At 47.9% G+C, this 16143-nt stretch overlaps 1 protein-coding gene across 1 annotated transcript in view; it reads right to left on the bottom strand.

Moving 5' to 3' along the window:
• The window catches only part of LOC126540870 (cholinesterase-like), a 63365-nt gene that overhangs the window by 15916 nt on the left and 31306 nt on the right, over positions 1 to 16143 (bottom strand). Inside the window, exons 2-3 of the mRNA XM_055076432.1 lie at positions 3383 to 3699; positions 1144 to 1268 (exon numbers count right to left, since the gene is read on the bottom strand). Coding sequence (XP_054932407.1) covers positions 1144 to 1268; positions 3383 to 3699 — 442 coding nt within the window. The remainder of the gene's footprint in view (positions 1 to 1143; positions 1269 to 3382; positions 3700 to 16143) is intronic.

The raw sequence follows: 16143 nt of genomic DNA, 5'->3' as shown, positions 1-16143 counted from the left end.
TCAAGCAAAACAACGTAAGTCGCAATAATGAGCAGCTAAAGCTACGTAGATGATAAACGTATTTGAGAAAAACGGTATCAAGAAAAATCAAATGTATCTTTGTTTACACGCATGGGACAGCCACGTCGTGCGGGGTAGGAAAATTTGTCAGAAAAGGGAGTGATTAGAGTGATAAACATTAATGCAAGCCTGTCGCGTTCTCCCTCCCTCTTCATGGAGCAGAGAAGACTAGGTCTGCGTGGCAGTCGGGCTTTTCCTGCACTTACCGAACAAACGTAAGTGCAACGATTTAACAACAATAATGATTACTGTGGCCGCGGACAATTTAGATGCAAGCTGTTCTAACAAAAGCATTACCAAGAGGCTCCAACTGAACATAGAAAATATTTCTGTGTACAGTGAAGTACCTTTGTCTACGGGAACATTAGAAAATCCCATGGAAAAATATTCTCAAATACAAATCTCTGTTTGCTGCCGAAACCATAGATCGCAAGTTAAGAAATATTCATTTTGGCGTCGCCCTATTATTTTGCTCTCTGCAGAGCTTGAGTTGCGCGGTTATTTGCACTCTCTTTAAGTTCATGATGTAGTTGAGGACCATGTTGGGTCTTGCACGGTCATGCGCATGCTTAAATTTCTACGCAACGCTTTAAAACGTTGCGTATAAATCTGTATTGATGAACCTATTCAAAGTGTCGGCCATGTAATTCATGAAATAACTTCATGTTTGCTTCACAAATGGTAGTATTTAGGGAGTACCGAAAGTGCTGAATGCTATACTTTTTACGTGCTTAACTATGCTCCTGATAATATATATTCTATTACAATCACTCAAGATGGACTTAGCTTATCTCAGAAAGTATTAAATTATACCAAGGTAATTCAACTGCATTCCTTCCTGTCGAAACGCCATGCCTAGCATCCGTCTTCAAGACAGAAACACAAAGCGTAGAATGGAGGTCGCCGTCTTGGCATAAGAAGCGTCAGTTTGTATATAGGACAAACACTCGCAAAGGTCATAAATAGGCTAGGAAAGGTTATGGAAAAAGAATTCTCAAGAAAAATAGGACCTTGCTTGGTTAGTCTTGCAGTTTCAGATGTGTAATGGATGTTCGAGTTATACAGCTTGAAAGGGGTGCATACCTGAAAGAAACCACCATGTATGAAGAAGATGATGGTTAGGTTGCCCGGGCAGATACGTCCATCACACGACGGTGTCCAGATGTTAAGGTGCAGACAGTCTTCCGATGTGCTTATATTCATCTCATCTGAAAGACATCAAAAAGGCGCGTTTCAGCGTTGTCTGTGAAGCGTCAGGAAGACACTCAGTTACTTCATGCAGCCTTGCGAAACGCGATGACAAATAAAAATTTTGCTCTGCTCTCGAGACGCAGGGAAAGATGTGTGCTCCATTAAATGTAGAGGCCAATGCACAGCTCGATGTCCTAGGTTACAGGCTACCACGATGTGCACCACTCGTGACTATGACGCCTCAATTTGCCATAATTTTGATTTTCATTATCACGAAAATTAGGTTACTGTGTAAAAGAACAAAAAACTTAAAAGCACAATTGACTACGTATGCAGCGTATGCAAATATTAGAACTAAGTAATCACGTTTTGGAGGCAACCGAAAACGCTTTCAGTGATCTACAGCACTTCCAATTTTGTATACCTTCATCAGGACATGGGAACATAGTCACCGGTCGACTGTATTTTTAGTATTCGCTGCTTCAAGAGTTCGATCGGTATGTCCTGTTGGAGTTTTTCTTGCCGCTGACTTTCTAGTATATACTGTTAGATTTGTCACACTATATGCAGACTGACAGCCCGTTGATCCGTACCAGTGACCGCACTGGCGGCGTACTTCTGAGTATGCCAAGCCTCCGACGTAGGAGGGAGTCAGATATTGCCATCGATGTCGCGAATGCTGCATGAGCTAAGAAATCAAGGTCATCATTTACTGATCTCCCCATAGACGACTAGAGCAAAAACCCTGCAGTAACCTAGTTGCCAGAGTAAGCTGCGCCTTATTGATTAGCTTATTCGTTGGTCCTGCTCGTAAAAACTTTGTAACGCGTAGTTAAGCGACGATGCCTATTCCAACTTGCGGTGTTCTTTTTTTCTCTAGTGTATAGATCCTATCCTAGTTCGCTGCAGAAAAATGGTATCTCGCGACAGTCTGAAGACACTTCTTGCTGCGTCTACTGGCTTCATATCTCACCTGCAAACGTCCCATCTGTATCAATGTGTCGCCAAATCCTCTCTTTTCTTTGATTGTGTTTGCCTTACCTGGTAATTTATTCGGTTAATCTATAACAGAGGGCTGGTAAGGCTTCGTTCTCTAGTAAAAAAAAAAACATATCCTGCATAACTCCTATACCAATAAAAACATATGGCATACGAGAAAAACAGATTTTTATATGGAATACTGCACGTTTCGTATGGATTATTGGATATGGAAGGCATATGTTTTTTTTTTCAATAGGAACGCGCAATATATTGCTTGTCCAAAGAGGCTTGTTGCATAATATTCATTTCAAGCATAACAGCTATCCCCATTTGCGCTGTTATATATACTATGTCTGCCTATTTAATAATAATAGCTATATTTTTCTGTACCGTTGTGCGTTACATGGTCTTCAGGTAAGAGTTCGTTCGTTCAACATCAAGGACCACATCAAGCTATATATGGCAGGATGAGTGAGAATACCGAACAGTGCAAAGCATTCTTCTTCAACTGCAGCCACATGTTCGCGGTCGGAGTGTCTTGCCGCTTTGGTGGGCTGATCACGGTGTTGGTCTGAAATTCTGTACCACGGGGTGACTGGGTATCTGCACTCTATATGTGCACTAGGGCCACTCGGTACATACACTGGTTATATGAACCTGAGGCCACTGAGCAAATGTTGCTAGGTATCTCCACTGGGTATGTGCCATTGGGATTATAGTTTGTTTTCCATGACACAATTGTCATTCGAAAAATTCTGTCTTACTTACTATAAATCTAAGAAACTACACCATATGAATATTTACATAACCGTTCGCTCCACTACAGTTACTCTACTCATACAATCGCTGATGGCGGAAAGAGCAGCGCTTGTATTTTTTCTGTCTTATTGATCTCTGCTTCGTGCTAATATTTTCTTACTGCACTTTGCTTACTTCGATATTTGTCACGCTTCTAGGAAAGAGAGAAACTTAATGCTTCGCATTTCCTGGACGCCATCTACAATTTAGTTAGCCAAATTTGTTGTTGCCTTCAGGGATATCTGAGTAACATACCGTTCCCGGTTAAGGCGCGTCAGGCGTTTACGATACATCCTGGTTTTTATTCTACTCTGAATTTCGTTACTTATTTTATCGCGTGCTGCTGTCTAACCTTGCTTGATGTTGGACTGGGCGCATGCGGGTGCGGGTGACGTGGCGTCGAATTGATACAACTTCCTGTGCCAAGGTATGGGCGCGGCGAACCGCTGCGTTCTCTGGTCGGCGTACGGCACACCCAGGAACGAGCTGACAAGCACGCCAGCGACGATGGTGACGCTCCCGTGCACGCTTCCGAAGTGTCCGTCCACGACGACGCTCTTTATTTCGGGACTGATCCTCTGTATCACCGCATGTATCGAGACGAGCACCAGCGCGATCGACACGATGCTCGCCACCAAGCACACCAGGTCCCTGGTCCGGACGTCTTGGCTGGATCCCAGAGAAAACGGATTCGAGAAAATCGAATGCGAGATTGATGGCAGCCTTATGGTTTCAATATAAAATGATAACAGGATAAGAATTTGGGACACACGTTAGCAAACTGTCACGTGGTTCCTGAGTTACATTTTAAGATGGAGAGGCTTTGTCGTAAACAGGTGTGACAGATGTGGGTATAGTTTGAAGAACTCAAATGTGTGTATATATATATATATATATATATATATATATATATATATATATATATATATAGCGATGAACAAAAATTATTTTTTTCCAATTGGGTATTGTGCTCAACTGCTGAAAATGTTGGTACTTCTTTATAACTGGCGGGCCGCTAACCTATGGAAATAGTGTCTGGATCACGCATTATCCTCGTAAGTTATGCACATGGCATAGCTCATCCACCGCGTACACTAATTTGCATATTCCAGGAATGCACCACGCGGGAACCGTAATATCGACCATTAGTGAAGATATGTGCGCGCTGGTGAGATAAATATTTTTGATGTGTGGAGATGCTAGCCGTGAAAAAGGTTTGGCATTCTGCTACAGGTTTAATTTAGAACGATGGATCAAGGGACGAGAGAAAAGAAACAACACAGGCCCATCATTTTTCAGGAAAGCCCAAAAACGGGCTGCAGTGAGCACAGTGAAATGAACAAAGTAGAAATTCGAGCTCTATGGCACCGTTAATAACTGAACAGTTCTTTATGCTCCATAGACCACAGAGAACGCAGAACATTTTGCGTATTGCCTATGCCACTAGGCTTGACTAGTGGCAACGCTCCCTTTTGCAAGTTTAGGAGGTTTGGTGCAAGTAGATTGGTCTGAGTTTTTTCCTGTTCTCTCGTCCTTTGATCGAGTGTGCCAAATTTATTGCTCGGTTACACTTTCCACCTATCAATAAATGTCATCTCACTAGCACGCACGTATTTTCAATACTGGTTCATATTACGGTTTCGTTGTGATATAGTCATAAAATATGCACTTTACTTAAATCGTTGATAGACAGTGGTGCCGGAATAATGTATGACGGCAGTGCGTGTTCAAGAGATTAGGGAGCTTTAGAATAGGGTTCTAGAGCTTAGGGTGCCCCAACAAGCGACGAATTTGCGTTCGTGGTCTGCCCCGTCGGGAAAGTGCTTTAGAATAGGGTTGCTGGTGTGGCGGGCTCACAGCCACACCACAGTGTACAGACGACTCTGATACACCCTCTCTCTTTTTTGAGCATCGCTGAAGTGTTATCGCGTTGTGTGTGCGAAAGGGGAATGGTTCGAGGGTGCGCTACCGAGCTGCCGAGGTTTGAGTGCAGCAGAAATAGTCAATTGTGTTTTGTTCCTCAGGGTCGCGCGTACACCTCGCCTTCTGCCTGCCTTCTTCATCTACGCTCGCATCGCTCACAACATTAGTGACCCGGACTAGCCGCAAGTGCTATGGACACACCTCACGGTGGCGACGCTCTCCGTTGTCGAGGTTAAACTGCCTCCCTTCTGCACGGCGAACCCTGAACTCTGGTTGATCCAGGTGGTATCGCGATACGCTGCACGGCGCATTACGGCAGACCTCACGAAATACCACCACGATTTGAGCAGTCTGTCCCGTCAGCTGCTAGTGAAGCTCGAGACCTGCTACTTTCTCCACCAGTAGACAACGTTTACGACACGTTGAAGGCAACACTCCTTCGCATGGTTACGCCTCCTGAAGACCAGCGGTTGCAACAGCTTCTCCATGAGCCCAACCTTAGTGACCGTGCACCAAGCTAGCTGCTGCATCATACGCAGTAACTACTGGGCAAGAGAGTGGACGGTCTAGGCACTGTACTGATCCAACAAATATTTCTTTAGAGAATTCCCCTAACTACAGAATGATTATGGCTTCCTCATGGGAGAAAGACCTATCCAAGCTAGGCGCGTTAGCCGACAAGCTTATGGTTGTCGCTCACAAGCGAACCGCCTCAATCCGAGCTGCTTCAAGAGCCTAAGGACGATATCTCACGCCTAGTGGACGCCGTGGCCGCCCTCCTGATAGCGTCGCGGTCAACTGGTCAGTGTGCTACGGCGCCGCCTCCCAAGTGCGAGAGGTTATGTTGGTACCATCGCAAGTTTGACGATGCCTCGCGCAAGTGTTTACCGCCTTGCCAGCTCTCGGAAAACGCCCCGGGCAAAACCTGAGGGGGATCAGTGCCTCCGCCACACCCCAACGTCGCTCATCCGCCTTCTTCCTAACAGACCACAGCAGTGGCTTGCGCTTCCTCGTTGACACAGCTGCCGAACTAAGCGTGGTGCCAGCATCGCCCGTGGACCGCAAGCGCCCGAATATGTCTCCTCTGCAAGCAGTAAACAATAAGGCCATCGCTACGTACCGAATCCGCTCCTTAACTATACGTTTAGGCCTGCAGAGATGCGCTGGATTCTCACAGTAGCTAACGCGAAATTCGTTATCCTCGGGGAGGATTTTCGGCGCCACTTCGTTCTCTTAGTCGACGTGCGTAACCGGAGACTGCTAGGTCCCGTCCTACACAGTGATGATAAAAGCAACCCTTCTAAACATACGCCGCTCAGTCTGGCGCTGTTCAGACCAGCTGGTGCTTTTCGCATCACTTACATACTGAGCGAACTTACTGACCTGACACGCCAACGCCGAGTCGGATCCCCAGTCAAACACTGTGTGCCAGCACATGGCTATCACTGATAAACCATGCGCATGCGCGACCACGTCGATTGCCACCTGGAAAGTTGCTGGTGGAAAGGCAAGAATTTGACCATATGTTGAAGGTGGGCATCATTCAATCTTCTACCACCCCATGGGCATCTCCTCTCCACATGGTTTTTAAGCCGTCATCGGGAGAGTTGGCGTCTTTGCGGGGACTATCTAGCGCTAAACAGTGTAACGAAGCCTGACATATATCCCATAGAACATATCCATGACAAAATGGTGGGTCGTCGGCACGGCGTAACAATCGCTTCGAAACTTAAGCTTGTGCGAGTGTACCACCAGGTACCTGTAGCAGCAGAATACGTCGCGAAGGCGGCCATCACTACGCCGTTCGGTATATTCGAATTCCTGTGCATGGTATTCGGCCTTTGCAACGCAGGTCAGACGTTCCAAAGATTCACCGGCGGCATCCTACGAGGCCTCACTTTTTGTGACGCCTATCTTGACGACTTGAATATAGCGAGCAACACTCCGAAACAACAGAAAGAGCACTTACTAGTTGTTTTTGGGCATTATTTTGACATAGCGTTGTCGTTAGTGCGGTCAAGAGTGAACTTGGAGTGCCGGAGTTACCATTCTTGGGACACGTAATCTCGGCCTCGGGAGTATGGCCACACACATTTTCCGCAGCTAACTACGAAGCATCAGCTACGTGACTTTCTCTGGACGGTAAACTCCTACGCCGCTTTGTTTCTAAGTGCGCCCAAATCATAGAGACACTCCACAGACTGCTGAAGGAAACGGAAAACTCCTCAAGCGACTTGTCTTGGTGCGACGATAGGTAAGATCCTTTCCACCGAAGCAAACAGGCCTTGGCAAAAGCGATTCTCCTGGCGTATGTACGACCGGGCGTTCCACAGTGAGTAGTGATGGAGGTTTCTCACACAACTATCGGCGCCGTGGCGCAACTCAGTGACGGTACATGGCACTCAACTGCATCTTTCTCAAGGAAGCTCACACCTACTGAGTGCCCTTACAGCACTTTCGGGCGCGAAGTGCTAGCCATCTACTCCAGCAAATGCAACTTCGGTCATTTTCTGGAAGTCGCTGAGCTTTTCATTTTAATAGACGGTATGACTTACGCTCAGCACTCTATACGCTCCGGCGGTGGCACACATACGGGCCGCGAACTTCGCTAACTAACATACATCTCCGAGTTCACGACAGCCAACGTCGACAAGGGAAGAGACAACGTCGTGACAAATGTCCTTTCGCGAAGCGCCATAAAGCCTGTCAACGCTGCAGAAGGAACTCATTTCGACACCCTGGCGGCAGCTCATCTTGGAGACGGAGAGCTAAAGAGCCCACTAACGAGAAAAAGTGCTCTCAAGCTACAATGGATGCAGATCACGGAATCATGCGGCCAGATTTGCTCCGACAGGTCCACAGGCAACCCACGCCCATTTGTGCCCCGCAATCAATCTCGCCGTGTTTTCCTGTCTATACAAAACAACCCTATGCGGGAATCAAAGCTACGTAAACGTTTCTCATGGCAAGGTTCAATCGGGACGTTCGCGTCGCGGCAAGATGATGCATGTCGTGTCTGCGCGCCAAAATTTATCGCCATTCTGTGACTCCGTTGCAACATTCGCGCCTCTCGACGCAAGGCTCGTCCATTTACACCTCAACAATGTCGAACCTATACTACCTTGGCAAGGACATAACTATTGGCTGCCATGCATCGACATATCCATGCGCTGGGTGGAGTCATACCTATTGTGGACATCACCGCTTACCCTGTTGCCCACGCCTTTCTGCACCTCTGGATTACTCGTTTCGGTGCACCGTCTGTAATAACGACCGCGTACGGCAGGCACTTCAAATGTTCCTTTTCGCCAGCGTCACGCGCCTTATCAGCGCTTCTCACATCAAAGCAACCTCCTACATCCCCATTAGCAACGGCATGGGGGAGCATTTAAATCGCTAGCTGAAAAGTGCGCTCGCTGCAATGTAAGATCGCAGCTGGATGCAGGCAATGCCACTCATTCTCTTGGAAGTCCGGACGGCTCTCAATACAGACATTGGTTGTAGTGCGGCTGAATCGGTCTGCAGAACGACGCTCCACCTTCCAGGAGAATTATTCACGGGCAGCTCCGCAGTCCGCAGGATACGGCCTTGGACTGCTGCGCACTTAGACTACGTGACATAATGAACAACCTTTGTGGGGCTGCCCACCGCGCCGGGGTGGGCAGTGCCACGTGTGGTGCACGTGCTATCGGAACTCGCTTCGTGCACTAATGTGTCCGTACAGCACGACGCAGTTCATCGGCCTCTCCAACCACCGTACGACGGGCCGTTACCAGTGCCACGTCGAGGTGAGAAGCCATTCACGATCGACTTGTGTGTTCATCACGAAGTAGTATCACTCGATCGGCTGAAGCCAGCGTACATTGAGGATGTAGACGGCCTTACACCTGCCCTGGTAACTGTGGCACCACCCGCCAAGGCTCCAACAGTGCACATACGTGAAGTACCCAGGAAGCCAGCGTACCCAAGGCAATTAACGCGTAGTGGACGCTGGTCCAGGGCGCCTGGTCGTAGAACCTTTGACGCTCCGTCGTAAGGACCTTTGGACAACATCAATTAGTATATAAAGTTTTGAGGACTCACTAGGAGGCGAAGTAATGTGGCGGCCTCGCGGCCGCAGCACAGTATACTAACGCAGCCGAGACACCCTCTCGCGTTTTTCAGCATCGCTGGAGTGTTATCAGGTTGTGTGCGGGAAAAGAGAACGGTGCGTGAGTGCACTGCTAAATTGCCGAGGTTTGACTACGGCACAAATAAATACTAGCACTTTCGTCCGAAAGGCGAATCATCGATTGCGATAGGAAATTAGTACAAAGCTATACACAGTAAGGATAGCAGCTACCAGCACTCGGCGTACATTGTACACATCACAGATCGCTTTCAAGATATCTGTACCCACGCGGCGTATACAGCAGGCGCTGGTATTGGCAGGCTAAGTCCCAGTTTGACCTTCGCTGAGCTTGAAGGTCTGCCTGACGGAAAGAGGCGTTTTCAGGGTTTGTACCTGGAGTAGCAGAGCTATCGCTCTAACGTCACTCGTGCTTTATTCCTCAGGGACACACGCCTCACTTCTGTCTCCCTTCTTTAGCCGCGCCCACGTCCTTCACAGCACCAGCTTGCCTTAGCGTCATGAGATTGCAGCGCCTTTCGTGCACGCGGAAGGAAAATGAAAACACAGTTCCAGAGAAATAAAACCTGAACTAATGCAATCCGTAGTATTTTTCTGGATAAAAATATACGTGAGTGTTGGTTATACTCGATGAGGACGCGCTGACGCCTTTATGATATGTTCGTGGTGACGTTGAGAGGACCCAAAGCAGGTTAGGGACGCTTAGGACACCCACGCTATCTTTTTTAATTTAGCGTTAGGAGGGCACGGAAACCGAAGCGCAAAGATACCGTTTGTATTCGGCGTACGCGCAGTGGCAAAACGCTAATTATTAGCCCCCCCCCCCCCAATATTTGAGGACCCCTATCAAAAACCAATCCACTATTGCCCTAAAGTTAGCGGTCTGGCCCAACGCAGCACCAACCGCCTGAACAGTATCTCGCAGGACCCAATAAGAAAACAGCATATATTTTTGTTCACTACTGCGGATAAGCACCCATGAAAGATAAATGCGACTACGTTATGAATGTATTATTACAGTATTAGCTGCATGTGCGGCGGAGCTGCGCGCCTGCGAAAATTTTGCGGCATCGAAGTGCGCGAACGCAGAACGTCGTGAATTTCCTCATGCACCAGTGGACGTGCGTTAAACTAAACGGGGTTGCGTTGCGAGCATTGCGCGTCTTACGTACGTGGCTGCGCTGTATCAGCTCATGCGACATAACGACGCTTGTCTTGAACAGCAGGAGGGCGGCAATTTTGTCATACCGAGGCACGGATGGGAACCGACGATGCGATGATAGGAACCTGCATTCACGCCGTGTGCAAGTGTGTACTACGCGAGCTTGGTGGCGGCTGTCCTGTCCTTTCTCTGAGAGAAGTATTGGCAAGCATTTGTAGCGCAGCCGGAGAAGTATTGATGTATTAGCCAGCGCTGTCCATGGCAAAAGTGGATAATGTGGAGCATCGACTCAATCGCTGGCGCTGCGCGGAATGTGGGCTTCTTTGAAACCTACGGGTAACAGCGCAAACAGACGACCGCAAGATGGAAGACACGTACACACAAGCGCTGACTAACAACTCGTTTTAATCGCAAGGATAGCACACCTTACACATGCCAAGTGAAGCAAAGGAAATGAAGCGGAAAAACATGTCAAGGGGGAGAGTGTGCCAGCAACGCAAGCGCAATACAACCGACCAAGCGCAACAAAACGGAAACAATTATTTTTATTCTTTTTCTTTGCAATCTGAACCCCCCGATAGCCGCATCCCGAAGATCAAATTCAGCATAGTGAGCGCTTGTGTGTACGTGTCTCCCTTTGTGTGGTCGTCTGTTTGCTCTGTTACCCATATCTTTCAAGATGAACCGAGTCGTCCAAAAAGAAGTATTGATGGGCTTCTTTGTGGGCTCTAAGCCGTCCAATTGGTTTCGGCGTAGGAAATTATTTAGCAGTGCAAAAAAGGAGAGGGTTGACTGCGACCCATGTCCGTGCTCGCAGCTAGCATGGCTTCGTGCCGTCAGTCGTGCTCAAGGCAACACATCTTTTTCTGCGACATGGATAGAAGAAAGGAAATTGTAAGGGCTAAAGGCTGCGGTGGTGTAGCTATGTTACGCGAAAGAGTAGGCCTGTTTATTTCCGTTCAAACCTTACTTTGTGGATTTTTCGCTTCCTCCGTGCCCTATATGCACTCCGGTTTAGTGACAGTGCTTCAAGTGAACGTTTCGCCTCTGTTTTCGTTGAAGAGGCCACATTTCTACGATGCGATACCGATACTTGTTACTCGTGCCAATTATTTTTGACCTAACTTGTGCTGTCGCCAGTTCATATTGTTCGACGTTGCCGCTCTTCCTTCTCTTTCTCTGACCCAGTTGGTTGCGTGCGCGAAGAAACGATGCGTGTTTGAGACAGAAAAACCAAGCATCGAAAACTAGAAATGCACTCAACGAGCCATGCAGGCGCAAGGTTAGTTTCGGTCACCCTTATAACATAAAGAACGGGTGAAAGAAACAAAAACGTCTGCGAAAATGCCACGCCTGGAGCCCGTTTTTTTTTTCTTTCTTTAGTGCTCTCGCAAACTGGCGTAAAATTTCAGGCGCAGCTAGATAATGTTAAAGAAAGACCCGAACACTCACAGATATGTGCGAGAAGCTTGCATTCCGGTACGCATGCTCCAGAACGTGTGGGCGCCTTCGGAGAACAGCGCCTGCCTGGCAGATTGCTGACTCGGGTGACGTGACGTGGGGGCATCCCTACGTGTCTGGCATATGCTGCCGTTTGGCGACACCGGCCCCGCAGAACGATCCGAGGGTGAAACGGCACCCTGCGTCACCGTAAAGGCTTGTTGAAAAGTATAGCGAGAAATTTGGCGCTTGGTCGCTTGCGCAAGCAGCTGCGGCTATTATAGCTTCTCGATACCAGATGATACCCCCCGTGGTAGCTCAAAGGTTATGGCGTTACGCTTGTGAGCTCGAGGTTGCCGGCTCAATTCCAGCCACGGCGGCTGCCTTCCGACGTAAGCTAATGCAAGAACGCTCGTGTACCGTAAATTGGGCTAACGTTAAGAAACCTCAGGCAGTCAAAATTGTTCCAAAGTTCCCAGCTACGGCATGTGCCTCATAGTGGGGTCGTGGTCCTGGCATGTATAACTCTGTAATTACATTTTACAAAGCAGACCAGAGAAATGCGAGACAGGAGTACTTGTTTAAGAGCTAACTAGCGAGTTCTGTAGTAGCAATATGTACATTAAAGTGACGCTGGCGTCAAGATCAGCTGCTTCAGGAAAATTGAGAAAGCGCGTCTGGCGCGCGAAGTCTACCTGCGCTTATGCCCTCGTGTAATTGCATCAAAATGCAATGTTGCAAAGTCGTGCCGACTTCAGCCGATTTTCTTTTTCTAGCTGGGCAGCGTCCATATGGACCAGTGCACAGTATGGCGTGGTGCGGTGTGCACGACAGGCAGCGAAACACGCCAAGGAGACCGAGCGCATTGCCCAGCTAGAAGAAATTTAAGCGCCTGAAGAAGAGGCGACCAAACATCTCAGCAAAGCTCGATTCTTGCTCCGTGATCTCGACGCAAGAGGTTCCGTGTTGAGTCACCACTGAGCAAAGGGCTGGCTACACGGAGCGTTCGCTTGCCAAGGCTGGCTACGTGACGTAATGCTTTTTCCTAACGTTTTCTTTCCTCCATGAAGGCAAAGCAGCGCATGAGACACTTCCGGCAGCACGCCACGCCTACGCTCGGCGAGCGTCGCACATCGAAGGCAAAGCAGCGCTTCCAGACGCGTCCGGCGCCACGTCACACAACAGCTCGGCGACCGCAGTAGATCCATTTCCCAGAATTAAAGTGTATCATGTCCTTTATCTGCCTTTTCAACGCCTCTATTGGAAATGAGATAAAACTTCAGCGTATACTAGAAGTTAAAGCTTGAGTGATATTGTGAAGAAACATTAGGAAGAGCTCGTAAGCAATACTTTTTGTAACTTGCTTGGGAGTAACTAGCGTACGTAATGCGGTCCTGTAAAAGGGGGGGATCTCGTTGTGTTCTCGCAACTTCCCCAGTTGTTCTCGTTTGAGTGCCCGGATGACGGCTCTGGCTTCTGGCTCAAGGCCACTTGAAGGTCGCCCTCAACGGGCGCTAAAAGCATTTCGTGCTTAAAACATTCGGGCAGGGCAGGACCTATACACGATAAATATCTACTTTAATTCGATTAGCATTGAAGCAATCTAGCGGCACAGCGCAATGCCAACGCCTGAACGCGTCATGCATGAGGCATGTATGCAGCCGGGCTCCTCTCTCACGTTTCCTATTGAACACACTGCGCCATCTAGAGGCGCCACCAGGAAGTCAGCTAGTGTGAGTATATACTCGTACAAAATGTTCCAAATATGCATAAGGCGGGTTCGAGTCCATCCAGTACTGCAGAAATTTGAAAAAGACTTTATTGCCGATCAAGAGAAGCACACACCAGTGTCACTTACATAGTGATCGAAGTTGGGGGGAGAGGTTCATTGAAGAGAGACCCATACCCATGGTCACATACCCAGAGACCCAAGTTGGTCTAATGGTTGGTTGTGAACCCTGATGCCATCCCAGCAGCCCGATGCGCTACGCATTGCACCATGGACTACCGAGCGACCCAAGTTGTCGGGAAAACGGTTGCAGATAAATATAGATAGCCCGAGGAAAACGCGACGTGTCCTAAGAATTATCATTGCATTATTGGATAGGAAGAACACATTCGGCGCGTTGCGTGCTATAATGGGCATGGAGAGAAGAACGAGGACGACGGCTTAGAACGCTGCTCGGAGCAACTACTACTCACCGACTTCGGCATGTTCGATGACAAGGTTGCGCTACTACTCCTCTTTTTTCTGTAGATCAAGCTGCTCCACATGGCATTCGATATTTGATCGGATCGTCAGCAGATTTCAGGCAAATTCAGCAGCCTGTAGCAGCATCTAATATCCAATACGCTTATCGAGCACAAAATTGTAATAAAGGCGGGATAACACCGTATACGATTTCCAGATGTCTCTTTCTTCGTCTTCATCTTCTCTGTTTCTGCGGCATGCGCATGCCGATCTTCATCAAAAGCTGATCGAGAAGCACGTTTCCTTCCTAAAGGAAACGTGCTTCCACGTTTCCAAATTCCAAAAATAAGAAATATAGGAAAGCTGACGATTTAAATATATCGCGCCGAATTTACCAGCATATTGGATGAATAAGTCTGCAGAGAAAAAGAAGTGTAATGTAAGCTTCCTTTCACTACCCCTCTCTTGCCATCCATTGCTCACGGTGAGCCGATTACGGTGATATAATAAATAATAATATATAGCAAATAAATAAAATGGGCGGAGCACCTCTTGGAGCACTGTCGTATAACGAAAAGGAATAACATGGGAGTATAATCATCACGTTACCCCTGCCAAGAGCTTCATTGTAATGGAGAGCTTGGTAAAAGAACTGAAGGTTGAGTAAGTTCGTAAGGATTGATGGTGATGAATCCTTACCAACATGATTGATACTTGAGCTTGATATATCCCGTTTGCAGTCCACAACGAGTTACAACTCTTAGTGCCGTCGTCACGACATAATGAATGCATTGCTGCGCCAAAAAGAAAATAAAAGCTTAGGAGGGAAAGTAAGAAATGACAGGTCGAGCGCTGAACCTATCGTTTCTTATATATATGCGCTCCCTCCTAAGTATTTATTTTCCTTTTGGCGCAACAGTGTATTCATAAGATCTCAACCAACTCGCCCAGCAACAAGTTCTAATCGCCATGATAGTCGCGCTGGCCCTCTGAACATATCTATAATAATGAGTCTGCAACTGTTGTGGTTGAGGTTCCGCTGAGCTCATGGAATCGAAATAATTTGTGAGCGCGATGTGCGCATTGTGATTCAATAACTTTTGTGTGGCACAGCATACCACAAATAGTGAAATTGAAAATCTATTCTGTAAGGTTTCCTTTTTTTCTTTTTCGTAGAAGCATGGATTGTATTACCTGTCTATATGCTTGAGGAACGTGAGCGTTCCTGAAGGTACAGTAATTGCGATGGCAATTATATGGACACTCCAGGCGCATTTCTGCCGTCGGCGTCGCCATCGCCGTGAGGTTCCGTGTAAAGTCCAATGGCGATACCACCGTCGCCACTCGCTGTATGCTGTATATGCGAATGAAAGCTTGTGAGGGTGAGCCAACGAAGGCAGCTCAATCTCGCGTGCGCGAGCGAGGAAGGCGGGCCGAAAGCGCGCCCTCTCCTGTCGCGCGCGAAGCCCGGGAGTGAGGCGAGGGAGAGGGGCCGTTATTCTCCGGCTGCTGCTGCTTACAGCGCGGCCGTGCGGGCGCCGTATAGTTTCTTTATCAATGACCGTATCTTGAAAGCGATCTGCGACGTGGTCCAAAGTGCGCCCCCGCGCGGACCCCGTCTTCAAAGCGATCTGCGATGTTTTCAGAGTGCGCGTGGTGCCGGTAGCTTCGTGCGCGCTGTGCTTGCGACGTTTCGTTCGCGTTCAACCGAGAGATGCACGAAGGTCGATTCGATCACTGCTGCTGCCGCGATTCCTCACTCCAGCGTTTTCAGAGCACGTTTCCGCGCTCATCAGCGCGATGTGTCTGTGTTTACCTGTGCGCGCGTGACACCGTGCCAGCTAATTTAGTTAAAAAACGTTGGCGGGTTGATTGGTTGGAATTCATAAGAGAATGTGTAAGCGCGACTGAAGAAGGACGTAGAAAGAAGCAGGCACACGAAGAAGCTCTGTCTCTGTATGTCTGTTTCGTTCTACGTCCTCTTTCAGTCGCGCTTATATATTATATCATTGTTAATTTAGTTAGTAAGCGAATGTTTACAAGTTTATACGGCCGATAAAACTACTACCCTTCCTTCGTGTAGCTTTCTACTAACTTGCTATCGCAACGGCTGCAGCGCCTTTCGGGCGAAACTGCAACTTTTTTCTCGACGCCCGTACTTTATGTGATATTCAACACCAGGCAACGTAATTTTTACCTATGGTGTTCGAAATGGACTCCTCAAGATGACATTCACTTAACTAAATCACCATATTAATGCAAGGTGTG

This window comes from Dermacentor andersoni, chromosome 2 (genome assembly GCF_023375885.2).
Source record: "Dermacentor andersoni chromosome 2, qqDerAnde1_hic_scaffold, whole genome shotgun sequence".
In the NCBI taxonomy this organism is placed as follows: Eukaryota; Metazoa; Arthropoda; class Arachnida; order Ixodida; family Ixodidae; genus Dermacentor; species Dermacentor andersoni.
The sequence above is the reverse complement of the archived record's forward strand: the minus strand, read 5'-3'. Positions and strand labels throughout refer to the sequence as shown.